At 45.9% G+C, this 25,652-nt stretch overlaps 1 protein-coding gene across 2 annotated transcripts; it reads right to left on the reverse strand.

The window, feature by feature from the left end:
- Positions 1–1,902: 1,902 nt before the first annotated feature.
- On the reverse strand, positions 1,903–25,394 carry DGAT2 (diacylglycerol O-acyltransferase 2). 2 transcript variants are annotated; one of them, XM_062578290.1, is made up of 8 exons: positions 25,293–25,394; positions 16,915–17,030; positions 15,771–15,878; positions 15,098–15,168; positions 8,324–8,528; positions 4,922–5,096; positions 4,156–4,358; positions 1,903–3,323 (listed from the first exon to the last, which is right to left on the reverse strand). In XM_062578290.1, the coding sequence occupies exons 1-8, from the start codon at positions 25,334–25,336 to the stop codon at positions 3,169–3,171; spliced, it is 1,077 nt and encodes a 358-aa protein (XP_062434274.1). In that variant the 5' UTR covers positions 25,337–25,394; the 3' UTR covers positions 1,903–3,168. The 2 variants fall into 2 exon arrangements, with proteins under 2 accessions (XP_062434274.1, XP_062434285.1); XM_062578301.1 differs by having other exon boundaries at positions 16,915–17,002; positions 25,297–25,383.
- Positions 25,395–25,652: the final 258 nt, after the last annotated feature.

The raw sequence follows: 25,652 nt of genomic DNA on the forward strand, positions 1-25,652 counted from the left end.
AAGGGGTGACACTGGACCAGGTGAGGTCTTAGAGGACTGGAGAAGTACCAGTGCACTTTAGTATCAAATTAATTGCTACTCCTCGATCTAAAAGCAGAGGAAGGAAATGTTGCTCTGCCGAAGATGCATCAGAAAGCAAAGATGCCAACTTCTCAAAAAAAACGACTGTCAGAGCAGTTTTACGAGGGCTGGTCTAGCATGGTCAGGAGCTTACTTCTGGTTTCAGCCATATGCTGGAACTATGCCATCCTGATGCCATCTCTGCAGCCCATGCAACCTGTGGCTCAGACACCTTCCAAGACGGAGGCAACAATAACTCCTATTAACATTTTGCTTATTTATGCCTTCACTTATCCTGGATGCTGTGTACCTCCACAGAAGTCCCCTCCCAAGAAGTCTATATATTACACAGCCAAGGGTATGAGCAGGAAATACAGACCTGTGGGCTTTGTGGAGCGGAAACGTTGGCTACTATGTGTCCACCTTGGTGGCTAGTTACTTCTTTATCGTGGGAATTGTCTTCTGCATAGGCGTTTTTGGCTTTGTGACAAAAGCAGCAGTGGTGGATTCAATATGCAATGAGACATAGCACAAGTCCAAAAATAAATTTAAAAAAGTTTATCTTTACGCTTCTGAGACTGACAAAAGGAGGAAAAATTGTTGCTGGAAGAACAGCTTGGAGGGAGCCATTTGTCTCACAAGATCAGCTCAGAGGGGTGTTTGCTTTTGCAACTAGTATGTCCTGGATTGGCCTCTTGAGTAAAAGATAAGATCAAAGGAAAAGCACCCTTTACAAGCTGGCAGTAAGTCAGTAGTAGGGAAAAAAAGTTCAGTGCCAACCTGATATTAGACCATAGCTAATGGGGCTAGGGTCCCCTCCTCCAGGAGATCTGAGCAGCTCTGACCCCATCAGCAGAAGGGATGATAATGGGACTTTCTTTAGCACAGCCCTTTGGAGGCATGGATCCTTATTTAGAAGATCTCCCTTCCTCCCCTGCTTTAGGGGATTTGGTTTGATAATTGAACACACTGCTTGGGGAAAGCTCTGCTGGGACTGACCTTCCAGCTTTGTGGGGAGGACTTAAAGCAGAGCACTCAAGGGCTTTGCTCCCAGAGCTATGGCTTTCCTTGCTACATGCTTCCAGCCAAGTCACTAGAAACTTGATATCTGTTAGCAGAAAATAGAAGATCAAATCAAAAAAAATTTTTTTTTGTGGGGGAGGGGGGGAAGTGGGAGGAAAGAAGAGGGGAAGAGTAGCACATGAGGTTACAAGCAGGAGGCTTTGAAACACCCTTTGCCAAGCCCAGAAAGGCTTATGGGCAAGTTTGGCTTTCACTTTGAAAAATGGACATGTCAGCCTAGCAAGTTTAAGCCTGTGAAAGTCAGCCAACATTGCTGGACTGCTTATGTAAGCTGTAGCCACCCCCCAGTCCAACCCTGTAGGGAACAGGTTAAATGCTCACTTGTTACTAAAAGCCTGCATGAACTTCAGGGCTGCATGTGCTATTTCTGGAGTGTTTCACACCTCCAGCAAAACAGAGGCTGGAGGCTTATGCAGGAGCTGAACTGCATCTCCTCAGCTGAGGGGCTAAGGATGCAATCCCAGCTCCTCATCTGCAAAAATAAAGTTATTTGCCAAAAGGAGCAATAGGGCATGAACTTCTGGTATTGGCCCAGTAGAGGAGGCCCAGAAATGCAGGCTTCCTTAGCTCCTTACAAGCTTGCAGGCAAAGAAGCCCCTTAAATCACACAGATTTACTTAACTCGTCCAGGGTGTCCCATGCAGGGGAAGTGCAGAGCAGTTTCCTCCCTTTGAAAGCCAGGACACAGCTGCTATTACACAAACAACTGTAACAACATGACCCTAGCTACATACCACTGAAGAGAGCAAACCAGCCCACTCATTTTTGCTCCAGTTTATTTCTAGAAATTTGTACAAAAAATGGTAATCTGTAATACAATATTCTATCAAATCTGACAGATGAACATTTGTCATTAGAGGCAAGATCCCAGGAATGTGAAGTACCATCCTCTTGCATGGAACAAAGGCACATTTTAGAGCTTGAAACACTCAACTGAACTGTTGAAAAGGCAGGTCAGACATGCAAGTAGTGCAATGTTTCAGGTTAATGCATAAACACACTGTACTCTGAAGAAATCTCACTATAAGCAATGTTCACAGCCACGTAAACATCTTTTTAAACACTTTAAAAAATCACTCATTTTAGAACCTACGCATAAAAAGGCTATTCCTTTACATTCACTGGATGGAATATTTAAAAGCCTTCTTCAGGCAGGAGTTGCTCCTGGCTTTCCCCAAATGCTTTTGGGATCCAGTGGATTGACGTGAACAGTCCCACTGCATTTACGCCTACAGGTAGCCTAAGGGTCTGCAACACTGGGGCCACCCAATTGCACATCTCTGTACTCCTCGAGCTTGTTTGAGTACTCTGGCTCTGAATGAGCCCACCACCTCCTGCTACACAACCCCGAGCAAGCAGCATCTAGGGACAGACCTGCTTATGAAGTGACATTAAAAACAAAAAGTGGGGTTACACAGCCAAAGTGTCCAATACACTGTACAAATCAAGGTCCATTGGACTCAGAAGTCCTTTGGTTTTCTGCACTGAGCACAGTAGGTGCCACACCTGGAGGCTCCTGCTTGCATTGCCTGTGCTTTCAGAAGGGGCTTTTCCAAACCAGAAATGCCCTTGTGCTGTGTAAGCATTTATCAACATGGCTCTTCTGCAATATGCCTGTAATACTGCTGTTCTGGTCAAATCAGCCAGCTGCTTTTTGACTAAAAAACAAATGGATCCCACTTTCCCAGAATAGCTTGTGCTAAGGGGTACAATACTGTAGCCATAGATATGTTTCTAATCCATTGCTGGCAATCCGACAGCATTATATAGCAGATTAAAGGCAATCATTTCTCACATCCAAATCCTCACAGCAATAGGGTTGTGTTCTTTTGGATAGTAAGAAGTTTGTAATGGGATTTATCCAAAGCAAAGCCATTTTTATTTTTACAAGTGGTGTAACAATGCTTTAAACACTTCCTTTGAAGGACACATACATCCACATATGCTTTCAAATATATGATGACAGCTTGGACTCTTGGAGAGGATGTGTTGATTCTGAGAGAAGATGCTGCTAAGCCAGTCCCTTCAGTTGACTTCCAAGACCTCAGTCTCTGGCAGGCCAAACTTACTCTTGTACTTGTCAAAGAGTTTGATCAGAGAGTTCACATACATGCTGTGATAGAAGTCTACTTCCCTCTGGGATGGATTATCAGTCTTTGGAATGGTGATGGGCTCTCCAACTGGCAAAAGGGAAAGATTTACATGTTAAGTTGTTTGTTCCTGTACATCTTGGAGGTCCATCCTCTAGGGCCATGGTTGTGTGAGCTTAGCACATCTGCTCTGGCATAGGACAGCTTACAGTTATAGCAGAGGTTTGATTCCCCCAAGTTTTGCTAGGCTCTGATCAGGCCTGAACCAGAACTGTCTTGCCAGCAATAGCAATTCCCAGAGCAGATGTGCCACTTTAGCTACACAAATGGCAGGAGGGTTTTGCTAGCACAGGTAGCCCCACTGTGTAGGAGGGTAGGGAAGTCTCATTTGCTTACAGCTAGCAATAAATCCCTGCTTAGTAACAGGAGTGGAGACTAAGAGCTGCTGTTCTCACACAGTCTTCTATGCACACTGCAAAAGCATGGCAAAGTACCTCTCCCTCCCCAAAAGACTTGCTGCTTGAGGATAGAAAATTTAAGACACATTTTAGGGTTGGCTCCAAGGCTCAAGTGTCAGGCAGCACCACACAGCCAGTCCTAGGGGGTTGGTGGGGCCAGGCTGCTTCTAATTTAAGTTGTCTGAGAGCAGAGAAGCTAACAGCCACAGCATTTTGTCCCAAAAGAGCTCACACTGCTGTCCTGCAGAACTCTGCAGAATAAGACTGGAAGCTTGCAGCTCTGAAAAACTATTCTAGCTTGCTCTCAGCTATGCTCCGAGGTTTTATATGGAAGGGAGAAAACTGAGTTCTAGGCAGGAGTCCAAGACCAAGCTAAAGTGTAGATATGGCCTGGACTCAGGTATGCTACTAGCTGGAAAAGCCTAAAGCAGCACAGGGTACATATGTTTATACCAAGAACTTACCAACAGTAGTGATGGGCTTGGAGTAAGGTAGTAATCCCCACGTGTTGGAGGAGAAGAGGCCACGGCCATGAAAGATGCATGGAGCAAAGCCAATATGTTTCTGAAACTTCTTTTGAACCCATCTTCCCCAAGAGCCCTCCTCGAAGATCACCTGCTTGTACACTTCATTCTCCCCAAATGAATAGACAGGAACCAAATCCGCACTAAAAAGATGGGAAGATGTTAGGACCCCATACCACTGGGCTGCAGTCAACACTACAGCACCAAACTCACTGCTGCACACTTTCAGACTGCACATTTGCAGTTTTTATTAGCTAGAGCTTTGTTTGCAGCATGAGGCACTGACAGCAAGTCAGCCAGACCTGGCAAGATACAGTAGATACACAAGCATTGTACTGACAACGAACTCATGAGACTATTTAGGAATTGCACATGCCTCCCGTAAGTTACCGCATCTGATCATTTGAAGGAGGTCTTGTTTCAGGTACATTTCTTTGGATCACAGAGGCTATATCAGTGATATCACTAAAGAGATGAGTCACACCTGACTTTCCACTTGGTTCCAGCTGTCCTCAGCAGCTTCCTGCCACTGTCTGCTGTCCATGAGCAGAAAACAGACAGGTTCTTGTGCTCAAGACTTTGGGCACAAACCCATACAACAGAAGACTGCAGAGGGGAGCATCCATCCAAGGAATAAGTTGTTTCAGAGACAAGAGCATCTTTCATGTGCTGGAAGTGCTGCCCTAGCTTAGAGATTGCCTCTTACCCATGCTGTAGAGCCAGTTTCACAAATCCTTTCCGGTTTTTCAGTGTCACGGAGTTCTTCCCTGGAGTACAGTTCAGGGACTCTGCTGCACCTCCCACCACGATGATGATAGCATTGCCACTGCCATTCTTGGACAAGATGTAGTCTATGCTGTCACGGTTCACAGGACATATACCTGTATACGTTAGGAGGGAGACATAAGGGTCAAGCTACAAGATTGAGCTGCCTGGATAATCCTGAAGACACCAGCCACCTTTGGTGCAGAAAGTTCATGGCTTGATTGAGTAGAGCTGCCAAAATACCTTGTGACTGTGGAGGACAGTGAGGAATATTGTCCGGTAATCTGTTCTCTTAAGCAGGCATTTATACCTGGACAGTGCTAGACTAAGCCATAAACTCCACCAGCTCTTAAGCAATTTCCTTAATATATTAGAATTGCTGGTAACTTAACATTGATAAAGTAATTAGATTAAGCAATTTTTTTCTTCCACATTTAATAATGACAAAGGCAATTGTTTAAGAAAGATCCTCTCTAAAAATAAACTTTGCAGTAGGTGCTGGATTAGCCTTAGGGTGAAAGCACTGTGCACATTTTGAGGGATGTGAAAACCAGATGAACAGTCCCCCATCAAAACCAAGTGGTGGAATAGGCCTCCTGTTCTCATAAGAATGCTTTAGTGAGGCAAAAAGAATAAATGGACAAGCCCTCCTGATAGATCTCTTATAGTCAGCTTCAAAAATCATTAGTTTTTCTGAAATAGTGTCTCAAGCTCTTACATAGTTAGAACATGACCATCTGCTTTGCTTTCAAGAGAGGGAGAGATGTGTGGGACAGGGCACCGTGCTAAGTCCCTGCTCTGGGATGAGTACCTGGGAAGGTCTCTCACCATCTATCCCATACTGTTTGGGAACTGTACTACCAGTCACAGCACTTCAGGGCAGGCAGTGCATTGCAAAACTATTGCGCCCCTCTCCAGGGATCTCATTCGGCCAAATGAAAGAGACACCTCTTAATTTGAGCTCTGTTGCTCTAAAGATGCAAACAAGTGATTCTCTACTTCTGAAACTCATTGTTTTATCCTACAGTTATTGCTAGAGCTTGTGCATGTTTAAGTTTTTTGACCAGGATAAGCCAGGCAGAAGATAAGATGCCACCATTTATATTCCCATCCACATAACGTGTCTGAGCTGTGTTGAATACTTGAAATCAGAGCACCAGGAGGGGCAACACTACCCAGCTTAATTTTAGAAGCTGATTCTGCAGGTCTCATGGTAGTCATCACTTGAACCAAGAACTGAATGATGAATGGGCCACATGGAATTGCACAGTACAAGTATAAGCCCTTCACACATACCTTGAAACACTAGACACTGAAGTCACACCTAGTCCCAGTTCTGAGCCACAGGGGAGCAGCTTTAATTCTAGAGTTAAGCTTTTGAAGGAAAATAAATCCAAAACCCATTCCTTTGAACACAGCTACAATTCTCCCCGACCATATTTCCTTCAAAAGGCTTGCTTGCTCCTCAGTAGTTCTCCTCCTACATTCTCCCCAAAGCGCATTTCAACTATGCGGCCCTTGCCAACAGACCCACAGATTTGTTCCCAGCTATTTCACACTTGTTAGCTGGGCAAGATTACTGCTGCTCATGACAGTGAGCTTCAAAATCTCTCCTCCAGAAAATGCAACAAGGCAGGCAGACAAGTGGCTGTTGGGGCTTTTGAGCACATTTGCAGTATACAGGATTTTTCTGGTCATCTCCCTGATCCTCAGAGGATCCCAGTTGTAGCTTACATCTCTAGTAGGCTATAAGAAAACAAACAAGTTTGCCACATGCAGATTCAGTACATGCATCAGATGTAGTATTTACTAGAGTTTCACTTGAATGATTCATCCACAAGTCTCAAGGATTCAGGGAGCTATTAGCACTTCCAAAGTGATGTTAAAAATCATTGCAGTGGCACTCTTAGGCTCTGGTATAAGACAAGCGAAGAGGAACGATCCTTTCATAAAGTTAGCTTTGCCCAGGAGATCACACCCAGTCTTGCTTGCTTACAAGTACAGAGGAAGCAGAATTTCCTGCTGATTTAACTGTATGTGTCTGGGACAGCCAAGCTAGGCCTGTTAGCAGTGATGTTGCTGATGTCTACACTCACCTTCCTTCAAAAAAGGAGAGCTCGTTTTAGACGGCCACATGATTTTTCTACCAGCGATTTTGTACAGATTAAGTGTGGCTTCCCCTGCTATCTTAATAAAAAAAAGCTGATGCTGCTTTGACTTCAGCAACACACGAACCAAGTTGAGAAGCACTGCTGCCTGGACAGCAGATTTCAACTTCTTGTGCACTGCTGTCCTGCAGGATTCTCAGACTGGTAGGAAACAAGACTTTAAATAGCAATTTTTGTCTGATGCAGAAGGATAACAGCTCATTTCAGACACTAGCCCTACTCTTGTGGGGTTCTTGGGCAGAGACAGACCTTTTCTGCATCTGATCTAGGTAGTTTTCCCCACTCCTCCAATTAAATTTCAGCAGTAGTCTGGATTTCACTGTTTCCCAGGTAAGTCAGAGCCAAGTACAGCTACTCCTGTCCTCTCCCCAGCTAGGCATTTAGATTCAGCCATAAGGCTGTAATAAAATGCCTGCTTTAAAGTCATTTGTTGGCGAGTCTTCTCTGGGAGCAGCAAGCACAGTGCTACACAGCGGTCACAGCCGAAACCCTGCAATATCCTAAGCTCTTCGCTTCTGGCAAGTGGCAAACTGCGGCCAGCTAAGGGAGGGCAAGCAGTGCAAGGTGGGCAAGCACAGCCAGGAGCCAAACCACGGTCAGCATCATCACTGTGAGGCTGCAGCTGTCCAGATTGCCCCGGAGGAAAAAAAAAGTCCTCATATGTTTGCCAGATAAAGGAGGACATAACCATTGTGCTGGAGGGAAGGGACAGGCTCACTCCATCTCCTGTCACTAGGATAAAGCCTAGCTATATGGCAAATCAGAATAACAAGACCCAGGAGCAGAGGTAGCCATGCTATTAAAGTTTCAGAGACTAAAGAACACCTTACCCCTTCATCTAGGGAGACTTCTTTGCTTACCAGCACCTCCCAATGTGAATTAGGACTTGCTTTGCATCTGCATCTTCATCTGCTACCACACTAGCCAGATATCCTTAATATGTCTTTGGATAAGAGTGTCCTCGAGTAAAGGACGAATGCAGAAGAGCAGTGGTCTCTGCAGCTCAAATAAACCGCAGTTGTCACAGGAAATGAATAAATGTTGAGAGCAATATTTGCCAGATGTTACCGGGGAGAAGTGGTTTTGAGGGCTTCTGCCAGTTTTTGACTTCAAAGAGGGGAGACAGCTCAGAAGCAAGGGCATGGAGAGGAGAAGCAAAGTGCCTTTGCACTTACCGCCAGACATTAAATAGTCCCTCAAAATGGGCATCCTGAAGTTCCCAGCCAGTGTAGCAAGGTATGGTCGGATCCCAGGGAATTTCTGGCTGACTCCCGTGGCCTCTGTGCTAAAGTTGCAAAAGGCACCCAAGCCCATGATTCCATGTGGATGGTACCCAAAAATGTAATTCCTGGTGGTCAGCAGGTTGTGGGTTTTAACCAGCTAGGAAAGAAAGATGGAGTGAGCTCACAGGCAGGCAGACATTTTCAGGTAATGACTAGAACCAGAGGAGAGCAGAGCAAATCCTCAAGTCCCCAGGACAATTCTACTGCTGTGGTCTCTCTTCCCACCAGGGAGGAAAAACAAGAGAAGGACTATGAGTATTGGCTATCTTAGATTTCAGAAGTTGTAGTAAAAGCTACCACTTAGGTTTTAGATCCTAAAAACAAGGGGGAATAGGTCACAGACTGATCTTAGATGTCAAGATGACTGTGACAGCCAAGCAGGAACAGGTTTTGGGTTTCAGCAGTCTGTCTTTTGTTTCCCTATTCTGCTCTCAAGGGTTTTCTTGCAAGCCTCTTGCCCAGACCAAGTTCTTCATGGTTCTCTGACCGCAGCAATGCCTCTCTTAATAGCTCAAACTCAAGCAGGAGAGGAATTCAGTGTCCTGTAACAGGATCAAGCTTAATACTTGAAAACAGACCCAATAGCTAACTGGCTACCTGCAGGCCACCATCCAAGAGGGGAAACTGAGGGCTGGCTTTGGCAACAAATTTGCCAGATACAGTTCTCACCATCAGAAACTGGCCTGCCTTCCAGAACATTTTGCTCTGCCTGGCCTCTCTCAGAAGACCAGCAGAATGCTTCAAGCCATCCATAGCAGTGCTTGGATTTCTGCAGGCCTTGCTTCAGGAGCAGTGACCATACTGATGGGAGGCTGTGCAGTTCCTAGCCAGCTCACCCATTTTTTTCACATGCCCTGCTTTTACCAGGGCCAGCTCTTTTTAAAACAATATTGTAACAGCAGTATCCCACACATCACAGCATCTTGCCCAGGCAGCAGGGAAGTTCAGTCTCTCAGTAAGCCTACAACAGGACTGATGCCTCATCTTGCACTTTAAAGCCCAGCAGAGAAATAAACCACCGACTAGCCTCACAGCAGCATTTCTTCAGTCAATGCAGAAGCAAAGATCTATTTTTTTAAATGACGTCATTAATACCAGTTCTTGCCAATAGATGCAATACTCCAGCAGTTATCAGATCAACAGCTGCACCATCATTAGATGCAAAATAGCTGTACCCCCAGCCCCCAAAGTGCTTATTAAGAGGTCATGATCTGTGTCAGCTCATGTAGGAAGACGTGCAGCTTTCCAAGATGTCACATCAGCATTACATACCCCACCATCTTGGTCAAGGAATACTTTGGCAGTAGCAAGCAACTCTGGTTTCAGCTACTTGTAGAGTGGTTTAATAAAACCAATTGCAACATGCTGAAGCAGAGCACCCAGGAATTTGCTTATCCCCTCTCTGCCCTCCCATCACTGCCTGTATGCCAGACTGCAGCAGCTGTATTTATTTCAGAGACCGGCTGCAGTATAGGCATGACACAGCAGCACATTAAACAAGCTGACTGCTCCTCCCTGTATTTTCCTGCAGCTTTGAAGTCACATGGGGCTTCAGGAAGTGTGTGAAGATGCTTGTGACTGCAGCTGCCACAGCAGCTCTCTGCAGAGCCCCATGGCCTGCATCATAGCACTGAGCCATCCTTTCTCCCTCTTCCCTGTTTTGCCCAGTTAACGGCAGATGACTTTGCCTTCCAGCCCCAGGGTGAAAAAGCTCTTGCTCTGGTTGACCAGTTAGGACAAACAGCTCCCGGATGACAACTGTAAACCATTCTGCAGGAAAGACCAAGTGGAAAGAGAGCAATGGTACAATAAGTAATTTTCCCCTCAGTCTGTCAGCTCTTGTTTAGTGGTAGGAGAAACTGCAGCCTCAGTGGCTACAGACATATGGCTCAGTTGAATCAGTGTTGCACCTGGCAGAGATTTTTCTTTAAAGCAGTTCTCAGAGCAGGGTGGAGGCTTATGGGCTTTGAGCCTGATCCTTCACCTACACCAAGCTCTGTTGCTTTAAAAAGAAGCTGGCTGAAATAAGGTGTTTGTCCTTGCTGCTCTGGAGCACCAGGTTCTTGTGAGCTGAGCTCAAAACCATGCATTTCTGCTCCAAGAGCAGCTGTACAGAAGACATGCTGTTCTCCTGTTGCCAGCCATGGCAAGCATCCAGCTCCAGCCCCTCGACCACATGCAAGGTCACCCACTTCCTATGTGGAGCCCATTGCTTGAATGCCTTGTATGAACCCGGGCCAAGCTACAGCCTTATTTTCCATGGTCACCTTCCAAGACCTCCTGCTGCAGAGATGTAAGGTTACACTTCCCCTACATGCTGATACCCACCCATCCCAACTGCCCAAGCAGTCAGGGGTGCACAGGGAGCCAGGACCTGCATAGCCCACCCAGAACATCACAAACAGGACTACCTCCGAAGGAGGCCATCAGAACAACATTAGCAAGCACCAGACACTCAGTGAGACTCAGCTGATACAAAAGAGGCTGTATCTGTTTTTCCCCCTGAGATGTGAAAGCAGCTTCAAGCAGATTTAACTTCTTAAAAGCCTTTTCTAAGCAACCACAACTCACAACAGGGATTCATAGGCCTGAGAGTCAGTCTAGCATTTAGACAGATGCTTCTCTCCCACTCCCAGCAGTTTGTCCCTTGACAATGCTCTCGGCAGATTATGCCATGACAGTCACCTTCTGCGAACCCATCACCTGTACTATAGACAGCCCATATTCTGGGAAGCAAGTCTTCCTCCACCTAATTCAAGCCAGGGCAACCAAGGATTTCTAGGCACCAGACAAGTTTGCTGTGCAGTATCTGCAAATAGTGCTCAGGTCCACTAATCCATAAACTCAGGGTCTGAGCTGCCATCACTGGAGACAGGCTGCCTTAACAGTTCCAAGTTTATTCTACAAGAGCTAGGAATTAAGGGGCTTAAGTACCTACTCCTAGGCTCAAGCCCAACACACAAGACTGAAGTTTGCCTTAGGAGGTTGATCACCCATTACTAGTTTTCTTGCACCTTGCTTTCAAGTGAATAGAGGTTGCCACTTGGCAAGCAACACTGAGCTGCTGTGTCTCCAGGAGCAGAAGAGGTTGCCTTATCAGGTTGGGCTAAAGAGTTGCTATAGCTATCATTTGATGACTAACTGTTCTAAACTTTCAACAGGTTTTTTTTCTTCCTCCAACAGGTTTTTTCTTCCTCCTTCAAAGTTTTCTCCAGACCCACAGACATCAGCTCCCTGAAATCCTGATGCTCCCATGAAGAGATACAGCAGCAGCAAGTCCTTCTTGCACACAACCAGATAATAGTGCTGAAACTGAACCTGGACCTCACTGCACTAACATACCTTTTCCCAGCTCCTGTGAGCTGTCTGAGATGGAACCCATTTCAGTAGCAGGTGCAAAGGTCCATCCATCTATTCTAGTCATAAAACAGGCAGATTTCTTTAAACAGATGCAAACTGGCTGCAGAAGCAATAAAGCAGGTCAATTAATGTAAAACAGCTAGAGTTAATATTTGAGTGCCAAGCACACCCAGCAAACAGGAATTGCCAGCTTTGTTTTTATACACAGGAGAAGTAAACAGCACATTCAAGTGTGAAGAGGAGGAACTGTGAAGACACTGCTTTTCATCACCAGGAGCCACCAAAGAACAGGATCAAAATAAAGTGTCTAAAAGTGTTCATGATCTTTTTGGCCTATGTACATGCTGAACAAACCAGTGACTGCAGAAACATGCAGGATCAAAGCTACAGTAGCCTGCGTACAAGCTTGTAGAACAACTGAACAAGTGCAGCCAGCTACATCACATCCAGCTGCACTAGGGAAAATCTACTCTCACCTTCTCCCAGCAATGCACACCAGCACCTGGAAACTCCTTCAGGCTCTGTGTTATCAATCCACCGCATTACCACATTGTAAGCAGAAGCCTCCATTTTTATTCTGTAAATCATCTATAACAATAGCTTAAGGAACGGCTTTTCCAGGAAGCCAGCCAAGCCAGAGTGCAAGACAAATATTGTAATGCAGTCACTTTCTTGCAACTGTTTCTACTCTGGAGAGCCAGCAACCAATCTTCAGCAGGAGAAGAAATAATAATAAGAAAACCTCACTGCATACATCTGACACATGCACACTGCCTTACATCACCAGTTAGCCAAAGGTCTGTAGTCATTGCTATCTGAAGTGCTGTTGCCTGCTGGAGATAAGCAGTAGCAGTGTTCACATGCTCAGATGCTGATTTCTTCACCTGAAGACCTTTAGATTGCAGCACTCCCCACATTACATCCTCAGATTAAGAGGCTATGCCTAGGAGGCTGGCCAAGACTTGGCCTGCCTCCACAGCAGTGGGGTGGAATCAATACAGCCCTGTGCTCGTGCCAGTGAGAGGTTAGACCTTACTGGAGGTAACATCAACCTATCAGGAGGCTGATACTGGTGATATTTCAGTTCTGCCAGGTCCTGGCTACATCCAAGTTCTGAGCTCTCCAGCTTGCTGGGAGTAAGCCTTGGCCTTCAGAGTAAGTCAGCCACTGAAGAACATGCCAAGAAGCATCCCCTCCTAAATACAGCTTGCAGTGCCAGTGCTTCTGCCCCTCACTGGACATGGGCTTCCTACTCCTGCATTCTGCAAAGCTGCTTCCCACTTATTTCCTGGAACAGGAATAAGATCTGGGCTAATAGTCCCAATGCAAACGGTACCTCTGTTGATATGTTTGCCGCTAACATAGCTGTACATGCAGTTTGCAAAAGCCAAGTTTAGCGTTACTTTGAAGTTCAGTATTACAAATGGCACAGGACAAGGTGCTGCAGATAACCCTGCTAGCAAACCATTAGCCAGGATGAGGCACCAAGCCCTTATGAGCTCTTACACAAGACTGTTCAGAATGCAGGCAAGGTGAATCTTGCAGACAGAAGATTTAACAAACAGTTGTCTCTAGACCAGTGCCTCCCAAGCCTGATCACGTTAGTAGTTTCTCATCCAAGGGATTCCACCACCCTTCACAAGTTCATGTAGTTCTGGATATTGGTACCACTCCCCACATCCTCATGCTTCATCCAGCAGCTCCATGATTACAGACAGCTTATGGCACCTCCCTGCCTTCTGCTCCCTGTTGCAGGTTTTAACAAACATGCAGCCAGCTGGCTATCTCTCCGTAGATACAGGAGTGGTGCTCCAGTGGTCAGCCATCATATCCTTTGCATCCCATTTACCAGTGGGCTCTATAAACTTTGGGCAACTCTATCCCGTAATGACAAAGCAATTACAAGCAAAAGCAGCTCTTGCAAATGCATCACATGTACTAGTAAGTATTTACTTAAAATAACAGAAGTTCAGTTTATCTACCCCAGCCTCATTTCTAAACCTACTTTAAACAACCAATTGCTTGGCAAAGTTCTGTAACACCTGGAATGGATCTGACCTGCATGGCTGGTGAAGAGCATGTTTCCATAGATGTGTTAAATATGCCATCAAAGGAGCATTGATACCGGTGACCCTTCTGTATCAAGTCTAAGTGAAATCGTTCCATTTTAACCTTCAGCAGTATCAGGAAGACAGAATTTGTTCCAGTTCTGAGGACTTGATGCTAGCAAACAAATCATTTAAGGCCTGTCCTTAACCCCAGAGCACGCTCTTCTCTCCGTTAGCTTCGAGACCTGAACTGACCAGCCTTTGGTAGCCTGTGTAGCTGTAATATTTTTCCACATATGCCTACGCTTACCAAGAATTGCCAGCATCATTAACAGCAGCAAGCATGTGACAAGATTTGTTCACCACCTTCACCCTGAGAGGGCGAACAACCTTGGAAAGGAAGAGCCTTGCTTGTACTGCTCTGGCTTCCTTCTGAAACTGGATTCTTGGCTTCCTTCTGAAATTAAACTAGTCTGTCCTAAGGTAGTCTATTAAAAGCTATTCTGAGGTCCTACTCTCCCCTTAGGAAGGAAAAACTGCCACCAGCTCTCATGTCTTATATAATGGTCCCTTCATCTGGGTGTCCTTCCAAAGAGGATTTGAGCTCCCTCCCAGCTGAATTTGCCCTCTGCTCCCTTCCAAGTCCTTCAGCTAGCTCTGCATTCCCTCGTGCAGCCTGGTAGCCACGTGCCCTGGGAGTCTTGTCCTCAACACATTATAATTAAAGGGGGAAATTTAGCTTATTCAACTAAATAATTAAAACCAGTCCTATTGCCAGTGCTAGAAACTCCCTCATGAAGTTAAACTTAATAGCTATTTCACCATTCCCTAGGAAGTCATGGGGCTTTCAGTGCACTAGGTTCCTACTATCCCATTACCTTGCTGTCCTGTGGGAATAGCTAGAAGACTGGCCAAAGTTGAGCTACATTTACAGGAGCAGAACAGAGGCAGGGCTAGACTGCTTCAGCATGTTCTAGCTGGAGATGTCAACAAGGCAGATTGCCTCAGGAAGTCTGAGGAAACAGCATTTTTTGTTCAAAAGCAGCATTTTTTTGCTAGTGACAATACTACCATCATCAATGATGCATTTCAGGTTTCACAACCATGATGACTCCAAACAGGGGTAGTTGCTAATGCTAAATAACTGTCTTGCTTACAGTTCAGTACTGTGGGCAGAATAGTCCAAAATCATGTCCACAGGAGCTATTACAGATCAGTTTCCAAAACAGTTAGTCCCACTACATAAACTGTTACTTACCCTTATTGGAAAATAGTCTCTGAAATATCTCCATATAGCCCAGTTTCTGACCCACTGGGATCTTCTACCACCTGAAGAGAGGAAAAAAAAAATCACATTCTAAAAGCTATTTCCACACAGGTGCTTGCCAAGGAGCCCAGAGGACTTCAGATCAGATAGGCTGCCATCTTACTACTCGAGAGAAGTCAACAATTCCACTCCAAGGGAATGGGGCACCTACATCTTCTGCTGAGATCAGGTTAAGCTTTCAGTGCTCAGCACTTCAAAGTACTTGGACCAACTGTGCAAGGCCTGACTACAAATTCAGGCTGGGAGTCAGGCTCAGTGTCCTGTTGTGGTAGGGTACAGTTCAAGCTAGCAACAGCTCAATGTTAACACTAGATTTGTCCTTAGGGGAAGGATGGTCAAGACAGACCCTAGGCTGTACAAATCCATTGCTACAGACCAGCAATGGCAAGATACCACAAATGTCATCTTGCCTTGCCCTCAGTTTCAGTAAGATCTGCAGGCACTCCTTGTGCCTAGGGCTGACATTTGTCTGCTTCACTGAATGATGCTCTCAGATTCAGCCAAGGAGTCCCACTGAGATGGGAAGTTTCCCATTACAAGTAAGTACCTCTTTATCCAAATGTAGGGACACTTAAAAAGCAATGATCTGGTCCAGAACATTTACCTTTCTTTGGTGTATTCCAGTCAAATACCAGCCAGGCTAAATATAGAGCAGCAATCACCCAGCAGTCTGTGCACAGTATGTACATGAGGATTAAAGTGCAAGCAACACCTGGATAAGTCCAAGAAAAACACGATGGTATCAGATTTTGATCTGCAGAGGACATTTACACTGGCATTAAGAACCCTTTGCCTTTTGACCCTTCCATACTTAAGTCATCATCTCAACGTGATGTCATTAATCTTCAATTAAACTGGATTTAGCTAAGAGTTCTTATGTAGAACTGAGACAGCTTCCTCCAAATCTTCCCAGTACCTGTATCCCCTCTCTGTGGTTTCTCCAGGTAGGAGAGCTGTCTCACCAGGCAAGTAACACTTCATCAGCACCAAGACTTGCAGTGACTAGCACCATGGGGGTTTCTTCCTCAATAACATGCATCTGCGGCATCACACCAGCAGTCCTATCAAGTTGCTAGAGATCCCACCCACAAGTGATATTTCTGTTTTAGCACAAAATAAATTGGAAAGGAAAAGACTTGCTTGATTTTGACTGCAATCAGCATGCTTGTCCTGTTTAATTATGATTTTTAAATTTTTAATTATGATACCATTGAACAGAAAAGCATGAAGCTTCATACGAAAGCAGTGCCTGGAGATGAACAATATCTGCTGTTTTACTAGATTTACACCAAAACACTTCATGCCCGTCTCCAGTGCCTCTTGGCCGGGGGGGGGGACACCAAGTCAAGAAGGCCCTACTGTTGAGGTAAGTTGCATTAGTTACTAGCTGCTTCCAAGAAATTGCTTCCCTGAACATTCATATTAAAGAGTCAGACCAGAGACTTCCCAATGCTTCAGTCAGACTTGGCAGTGTGGTGGAGCACAACACAGACAAAGTGAACAGCAGTAGGTCATCCGATAACTTCTGTGATTGTCCAGATCCAAGTAAAATAATTTCTTACTAAGATATCAAACCATGTAAGTGTGCTTTACAATATCCATACCCTTGAGGAGATATCCTATTGCCATTCATATACTATAATTAGCTTTTACATAGGTGCTGTTTCCCAGAGTTAACATTTTTGCATTAAAATTCTAGGGGAATTTTAAGGCAGGAAAGCTTTCTTTCAAACCAAAGTTTTACTTACCCATGATGAGGAAAGTGAGAACCCATTGCAGCACAGAGATGATCTGGAGTTGTTTCTCTACTTTAGATTTCGATAGCCAGAACAAATCCTGCAGAGCAGAGAGAATGCTTGAACCTGTACCTAAGGACAAAATAGTCAAGTTACACTTAGGGAGTGAGTGCAGATGCTGCCTTTACAGGTGAATTAAGCTTGCACAATAGACTTTCAAACAGGATTTTTAAATCAATGTGCATGCAGCTTGCTTTTAGAGCAAGACTTACCCAAAGCTAGCTAGGGAGTTCAAGCATCCTGGAAGGAGAAGCACTTCAGTCTGCAAACATCCAGTTGCATTAGGGGTACTGAGTAACATGAGCTCACGGCTAAGCCACCCTCTGATTCACGTTACCAAAGAAGTGCAGGGAACATTGTTCAGGTCACACAACTAAGACTTCTTTTAACTGAGCACTGAGGACACCCTGTAGCTCCCGTAAAAGCGAGTCACTCTTGCACAGTAGAGCCAGTCCTAACACATACTCCTGTTTCAAACTGTCACTTCCTGGAAATAGTCTTTGATAAGAGGAAAACCCATGGTTTCACCATGAATAGACAAGGTCCCAAGCGACCAGCAAACATGCACCAGGCTGTGGTCTAAGCTTACTCATCTGCCCTTCACTAAGCTTGTTGCACAACTCCTATGTATGTGTTCAAGGGAAGTGTTGTACTCCAGATTGCACAGAACATCTCAAAGGCAGATTGAGCAACGTCTTAAGACCCCCGGGATGCACAGTTCAAAGGGTAAGGAAAGCACGATATTTCTAAAGCAGTACATAGAGTGGAAGTAGTTGAAAGCCACTATTTTAGAAGGCTAAAGCTATTCAAATGGGAAAACCTAAGTAACAAACTGAACTGAAAGACTAGATTTCTGTATGCATTTGCCACCGTAGCATTTGCCAATATGCCAGACAACCTACAGGAAGAAGCATTTGCAAGTAGGTTTTATTTCGTTTCTCTTCATTACTTTGTTTCATGAGTACTATAATTTCTGGCTAAAATGCAAATCAAGCTGCTGGCCTATGAAGAGCCAGAAGGTGTATTTACATATTTTCCTTTCTGTTTAAGGGTTAGCCTGTTATTAGAAGGGACATGATCTTGCTATAGAGCTATTTGATGAATGGGTTCAGTCCTCGCTAGTGATGGCACACCTTGTCAACACTAACAGCATACTTAAGCCTACACATGGTACCTCCATGGACTGAGGAGATACAGCACCTCTTCTTAGGATAAGGGTGCGAACTGAGGTCAGGACTGATTTTTTTACCAGATAGTTTTTGAAGGGGACAGTTAGATTAGACAGGGCAGTGCAAGGTGGCAGTTAGTGGCCAAGGTCATGTGGCAGAGTTGTACTGCGCAGGTCCAAGTCCCACTTCATGCTGGTCTGCAGAGCTGCCCTTCTCCCTCCAGGTCAAGGCTCCTGCTAATTCTCAGTCCCTACAGCTGCAATGCACAGCCTTACTCAACCAAACAGCAAGAAATTCATCCTGCTTCCTTTCACAACTTCCCACATATACAATCAGGGCAACAACTGTATTAGGACAATTTTTCTGATCCAATCATGTAGCCCTGTCATTGACAGGTTTGAAGTTGCTCTTCCTACTCAGAAGACGTCCTTCATGCATCTTGATGAAAAAGCACATTGGAGCATCAAGTCTTCAGGAAAGCAACCTTGAAAGCTTTGTAACCAATACAGCACCCTCACATTTGAGGGAGCCAACTGTCTCCTGCAGTGACTTCTCTGTCTTTCTTGGGTGATGTTCAGCCAGAGAAGTGATGACAACCTAGCCAGCCCCTTTCTTGTCACTGTGCAGAGATCTCTGTTAGTCTAGACTTCTAGCAAAATGAGGAATTTCCTCTAGCAGTACTAGCTACAGTAACAACTGGAAAGTCAGATGGAAGTACAGTGCCTTTTGAGGACAAGTTACATGGTTTCAAGCTAGGGCTGACAACTACATGCCTTCCCAATCATTTCTGCTAGTAAAGGGAATCAGAAGTGAGATACACAGCAAGCTTCAGCTCAATTTTAGAGCCAGCTCACCCAAGCACAGCCAGAGCCCTATGTTAACTTATGCTTCCAGTGACCTCAGCATCAAGCAAGCTTCACTGCTGCATCTCTAGAGTTCCATCTCAGGAACTGGGAAAACTGTTTTCTTCTCCGGATTAGATGAGGGACACTGCCACCAACACCTTTCTCGTTAAAGTGCACCTGGGAGTGCTGGTGGATGACAAGTTGACTACAAGCCACCAATGTGCCCTTGTGGCCAAGGCCAATAGTCTCCTGGGGTGCCTTAGGAAGAGTGTTGGCAGCAGGTGGAGGGAGGTGATCCTGCCCCTCTCCTCAGCCCTGGGGAGGCCTCATCTCGAGTCCTGTGTCCAGTTCTGGGCTCCCCAGGACAAGAGAGACATGGAGCTACTGGAGAGAGTCCAGCGTAGGGCTACAAAGATGATCAGAGGGCTGGAGCACCTGCCCTATGAGGAACGGCTGTGAGAACTGGTCCTGTTCAGCCTGGGGAAGAGAAGACTGAGGGGGAAATCTTCTCAATGTGTACAAGTACCTGAAGGGAGGCTGTCAAGGGGACGGGGACAAACTCTTTTCAGTTGTCCCATGTAACAGGACAAGAGGCAATGGGCAGAAATTGAAGCACAGGAAGTTCTGCCTGACTGTGAGGAGGAATTTCTTCCCTGTGAGAGTGATGGAGCCCTGGACCAGGTTGCCCAGAGAGGTGGTGGAGTCTCCTTCTGTGGAGATCTTCAAGGCCTGCCTGGATGCAGCCCTGTCTACCATGCTGTAGGTGACCCTGCTGAGCACAGGGGTTGAACTAGCTGATCTCCAGAGGTCCCTTCCAGCCTTACTGATTCTATGATTTGTAGCTTTGTAAGTCTGATGAGGTTTGGCCAGCCTGCTTCCAAGAAGGCAAAGTGAACTTTTCCAACAAGGAGCTGGGTAGGCAGGAGTTCATTAAGTATCCCAGACAGACCAGGTTTTGTTGAAGGATTCAATATTTCATTACAGTGACCAATCTTAATTGGTAAACTGAAGTCTACATCTCTAATTCATAGTTTGAAGTGGTGGCTGGACAGGTTGCCTGACATCTGGCCTTAGTCAAGTAGTGCCAATACCGGAAAAGCCAGTAGATACCATAGGCTAACATTTTTATTTATGCCTTAGTAAGGAATTAAGAGGTTCCCAGCCTGTTCTGAGTTTGCTTTTCGCTATATCAGACAATTAACATCCTGTGTATTCAGCCCTCATGAAGGCCTTGCCACCTGTTTCCCCTTCAGCTGTGGCAGCCAAGATGAATTTGGGAAAGACACTATGCTGTGGAGAACTTGGCTGGTTACTGGTAACATGAGGTAGAAGAGCTTGCAGGTTAGTAGACTTGTGTTTCCAGGACTTAGCCACAGTAGAATAATTCAACACTAGTATTTGAGTTCTTGTTATTAAAGGAACCCCCTTCCTTTTCAGAGTTCAACTTTTGGTCTACACTAAGCGTTAGTCATCTGTTAAAAACCTCAGAGAGTTAAGCATAGGAGAGTCAACGTCTAATTCTGGGAAAAACCTATTAGCCTAATAACCAAGTTTAAATAAGGCCTGTTAGACATACCCATAATCAACTTGTCAAGGCAGAAGGATACCGACTACCCAGGCCTTTGGTGTCCATTTTTATCAGACTCTTCCCAAGGGCTGATGTTTAATCCTGGAGAAACACAATCACCCATCTTCTACTGGTGATGGCAACAGTTGCTTGTGTCCTGGCCCACCCTGCCCAAGCTCTGGAGTGTTTGCCAGCTGCTGTTATGGTCACATGTTCCAGAATGGGACAACCTAGCCATCTGGAGTCACATTCTTAGCATCACACATCTATGCAATAGAGATCCTAGCAACAGTTTTTGTAGTCTAATAGGAGACACTGAACTCCTCAACTCACATGATGGCTTATGTTCTTGAGTGCTGAACTAGAGCTAGCCAAAATGGGAGAACCATTATTCACCTAGCACTCAAATGCACTATGGCAAGGATAATGTCATACTAATATCCCCTTCTCCTTACCTTGTGGTAAGGTCTCTCATACCAAGCCTGCAACCAGCAGAGCTTCTGATAGTGCCAAGGGTGAAGAGCAGCACTTATAAGACCAAATGCTTCCTAAAGGCTTCTTCAGACCAGCTGTGAAGCAACAGGCTCTGCTGCAGGTCTAAACACAGCAGTTAAGATGCTCCCTGCAGCACACCATGGATGGCTCCAATGATGCTACTTGGTTAGATGGCCAAAAAGTGACACTCCAGAGTAGACCTCACTGCTGCCCAGGTGTAGCAGCCATACTCAGCCTTCCAGGGAAGCTCAGTGATCTTAGCCAGCTGCCTCCCACCTGGTGGTGAGCTTAGTATACTTTTGCCATTTAATACCAGCATTCCATGAGAGTCAGGTGCAGGAGATTCTTATGGAGGTCCTAAGTCACTGAAATAATTGATCAAGTTATCTGACTCATGCATGCAGTATGGACACAGCTAGGAACAGGTCATGGGGCACAACCAGCACAATTTATTTCAGATGAAGTGATTAGACACCATGATTTATCTAGGCAGGGAGGCAGACCTAAACATCCTAAGAGAGGAAATAAACAGGATTTCAGACTTGGGCAACAAAAGGCTCAGGTCACAGCACCTAATTAAGCAACGGGCAAAGAGTTTGCTGTGAGGAAGTGCAAGTGCTAGAGGTAATTAAAATACACTGAAAGCTTGTTAAAGCCAAACTTCATCTGCTACCATACCAAGACAATTAGCACATTTACTCTTGGCCAAGAATTATATTGCATTGCACAGCTTATTTAGATGAAAAACAAATTTGATTCTTTAATACAGCTGAGCCCCTCTAGAGTACAAAGTGCAGATGAATGTGCCAAGCCACATCTTGAAAGCTAAGATGATTTTTGATATGACAGCCAAACTATATTAGATAAACAGACCAATACTAGTTCTACTAATATAGTTCTGAGGACTCAGCAACCTATTCAAGAGAAGGAGTCTGCAGAACAAACTACTATATTAAATGTGTGATATCTGTAAAACAAATATGTTATTCTATGTCTAGGCTTCCTCAGATGCTCCAACTCCAGTACACAAGCTCACTCCACTTTCAGCTTTGTTTGGGTATTAGATAGTGAACCATCAGCTACAAAAGAGCAAATTAGCAGTGATGGTGGGCATATAGTTACACTGCCCTGTGTACAGCAGTATGACATTCTGCTTATGCCCCAGGAGACTGCATAATAATCCTGTATTATCTGCAGTAAAGAATATCTCTGACTGGAGGTCAACAGCGTAGTTAACAGGGGTATGTGATAGCAGCCCCATTAGAAAGAAGTGGGATTTTGCACAAGTTCATCCTCTGTGATGTTTAGCCCATTGCAAGTCTCTCTACTAGCAGCGCTGAACTCAAACCTTCTGTCTTCACAGTCACAGCTGTATGCAGAGTACAGTTAGGTAACCCATGAGCATTAACTCACCCACCCAGACATCCCAGACCAGCCAGCAATTTTAGATTCATTCACTGTGGTTCAGGCAGCTCTGAGCCTAAAGACCAGTTCCAGCTGTTCCTGGAGATCCTAAACACAACAGCAAGGTCTCATATTGGCACAGAGTGCCAATATAGGCAAGGACCATTCTACTACACCTGTGCCTAGGGGAAGAAGTGGAAGAGCTCAGTCCCAAGGAAGTCCAAATCTCATGTCCTGAACAGTTTTGTCAAGAGGGCACCCTGCAACATGGGTAGCAGTGATGCCATACTCAAGAGGGCAACAGGTCAGCCATCCTCTTTCCCTCTCCCTCCCCCCCCAGGCAGGAGGCTGAATTCTAGGTGCTACATACAAGACTGAATCCAAGGTGAAGCTGAATGAAGTTGCCTAGTTTGCTCATCCACTTCCTTCCTCGTCCCAAAGTACTCTATAGCTTTGTTCCACATTGCTGATGTTCGGTATTGCTCTAGAGCTTGTAGCTATAGTCCAGCCACAGCAAAGAGGTCAAGAGAGTTTTCCAGCATACACACAACGATGGGTGGAGAGGCAGACACCAGAGCCCAGGTTTTTGAAAGAATCACCTGACTTTTGTGCTTGGCCACATGCAGAACACTCTGTCCTATGCACAAACACTGCAACAAAGCCACATGGCAGGCAAGCAAGGAGACTGAATGATGAAATGGACTATTCAAAGTCTTCTCCCTCAAAAGTCAGGCCTTGCAAAGGCAGCATGCATAGAAGAGACTGTCATGGAGGCAGAGCAAAACCGCTAGACTTTATTCTAACACTAGACTCTGATGGAAGTTATCTATTCAGAGGTCCAGCTTGTAGTCCTGTTCTTCTCACCACCACCCCCACATTACTATAAGGCATTTCATCAATCTAGTAGTTCCATCCCCTAAAACTACAGCAGCAGGGCAGTAAACTCAGCTGAGAAAGAGCTGTTTGGATCAGCTGCAACAAATCTGCAACCCAACTGAGATGCAACCAAGCAGAACCTGAGGTCCTGTGTGCTAACTACTGCACCACATCACCTCTTCTTTTGAGCTGCAAATTCCACTTATCTGTCCCTAAAGGCCAGGATGACTCAAAGGTCCTCTGCTCAGCACCTCACTCCTGGTAGGCTTTGAAGGTGTTCCTGCATTTTGTTACCCATGACAGGTTGCAGAGCTGTGAGCAGTTTGCCCCCTCAAGAGGGGTCACACTGCTCAGCTATGCAGTTGGTAGATGCTGCAGTTACCAAGGTAATGCCTCCGTCTCTGCAGGCAGAAGGCACGCAGAAATGAATAAGGAAACACAAATATCACTGGAGGACCCCCATGAGGTGCCTCAAAGGAAAACTGACCTGAAGAGAATTAAGATAGCTTGCGCTAAGCGGGATTAGCTAGAGATGAGGCCAATCACTGTCCCTAAACCACACTCTATTTTGAATTATGCACGTGTCCTAGATCCATCATTAACATGCTAGCTCAGACTGGGTGGCCAGAGGTCTCAGGTCAGCCCTACATATTTTATAGGCCCATGAATGATTTAGTCTATTCTTGGTCTGTAGTTCACTCTCGACTGAACAGTTTGCACGCTGCTAATTCAAACATTGTATGAACATGCTAAACTGCTCTAAGGGCCAGAGCTCAGTGTAGGAAACTTGTGGACCTTTTTCAAAAAGTTCATGACTGATCCTACAATCAGGCCAGCTGGCAAAGATCTCTAGTACTGGCAAATGCCACCTTTTCCTAACAGAGATACCCACCAGCAGCTCTACCTGCAGGACTGGATAAAGCAGCAGCTCAGGGGATACGTTAACCAGGTTCAGGTCCTCCTAGCTCTGATAGCTATTTGCTTATTAACAAACCATTTTACAGGTTTCTTCATCTGACAAAGAATTACCTGTTTGCTCTTTTGGGGCACAAAGTCTTTTGCACCACAGGCATAGCACTCACTCAAGGACCTCTTTGAGGTAGAGGGTAAGTAGTTGCCCAAGTGCATTTTCACGCAAAGCCTCCACTGTTTGCAAGTCCTCCTGACACATCTCTAGACGAGCATCCTTGCTGAAAGAATACAAGGCTCTAGCAAGCAAAATATTTACACTTGCTGAATTTATTTCTGCTAAATTCCCAGCGCTGCATTTACAAACATGCAAAGCAGCTGCAGCTCGGGGTTTCCCATACTGTCTCTCCGGGGACTACAGCCCTAACCTGCATGTTTCAGCCTGTAGGAGGAAGCGTTCAATAGCTCTGCCCATAACAGGGTGTCGGCAGCTAAAAGCCACCCTGCTCCTCTCACCAGGGAAGTGCCTCACCAGGCAGAAGGTCTAAAAAGCAGAGCTTCAGCTGTACTTTCCAGCACAAAACCCACATTTTTCAAAGTGAATCCTCAGCTTCCCTTTATGAAGGAAACAAAATACTTTTCCCCCTCCCCCCCCCCCTTTTTTTTCCCTGGTTTTGATGTCAGCATAAGGACCACAGCATTATAAAACCAGGCAGGACTCGCTGCTGCGAACAGTGCACGCAGTGCCGATAAAAAGCCATGACGCTTTCCTTCCCCCTGCCGCGAAGCGCAGGATGCACCGCTGCATTTCGCCAGCCTGCAGGCACCCTTAGGTCAAGCAGCCCCCCCAGCCCCAGCGAACCAGCCCGACTTCCCAAAACATGCCGGAAAAAAGAAAACGCTCGCCACATCGCAACCCTGCACATGCAAACAGAAGCAAACCGGAGTGGGAAGAGGAAATAAAAATAAATGAAGCAGAGCTTTTTTAGAGGAAGGCTCTTGCCGCTCTCCTGCGCCTTGCAAAGCAGGCGCTGGAGCTGTCACTTCGCGTCCCCCCACCCCCAGGTACCTCGCAGCACCCCCGAGTAGGCGGCGATGATGGTCTTCATCGCGGCGGGGCACCTAGCGCCCGGGCCGGGCCATGGGGCAGAGCCCGGCTCCGCAGCCCCGCTCCGGCGAGTGGGGCAGGTACCGGCCGCGCAGCCCTATATAGCGCCGGGAGGTGGAGAAGGAGGAGGAGGAAGAGGGAGGAGGAGGAGGAGGAGGGCGGGCAGGACGCCTGGGCCCCGCCGCCCCCCTCCCCTCCCTCCGCGGCCCTTGGCAAGTTCCCCCCTCCCTTGGATGCGGCTCGCAGCGAAAATCCCTCTACTCTCTTCCCGCCCCCCCCCCTCCCCCGGGGTATTTTTGGAATTGCAAAAAACATTT

The sequence above is a fragment of the Rhea pennata genome, chromosome 1 (genome assembly GCF_028389875.1).
Source record: "Rhea pennata isolate bPtePen1 chromosome 1, bPtePen1.pri, whole genome shotgun sequence".
Classification (NCBI taxonomy): domain Eukaryota; kingdom Metazoa; phylum Chordata; class Aves; order Rheiformes; family Rheidae; genus Rhea; species Rhea pennata.

What these genes read in the sequence shown, in the direction of transcription:
- DGAT2 (XM_062578290.1), bottom strand. Translation starts at nt 25,336, where the DNA reads ATGAAGACCATCATCGCCGCCTACTCGGGGGTGCTGCGAGGTAC. An exon ending in CTGGAATACACCAAAGAAAG is followed by an intron (nt 15,169 to 15,770) that starts GTAAATGTTCTG and finishes TCCTCTCTTCAG; the next exon opens with GTGGTAGAAGATCCCAGTGG. An exon ending in CAAGCCCATCACTACTGTTG is followed by an intron (nt 3,324 to 4,155) that starts GTAAGTTCTTGG and finishes CCCTTTTGCCAG; the next exon opens with TTGGAGAGCCCATCACCATT.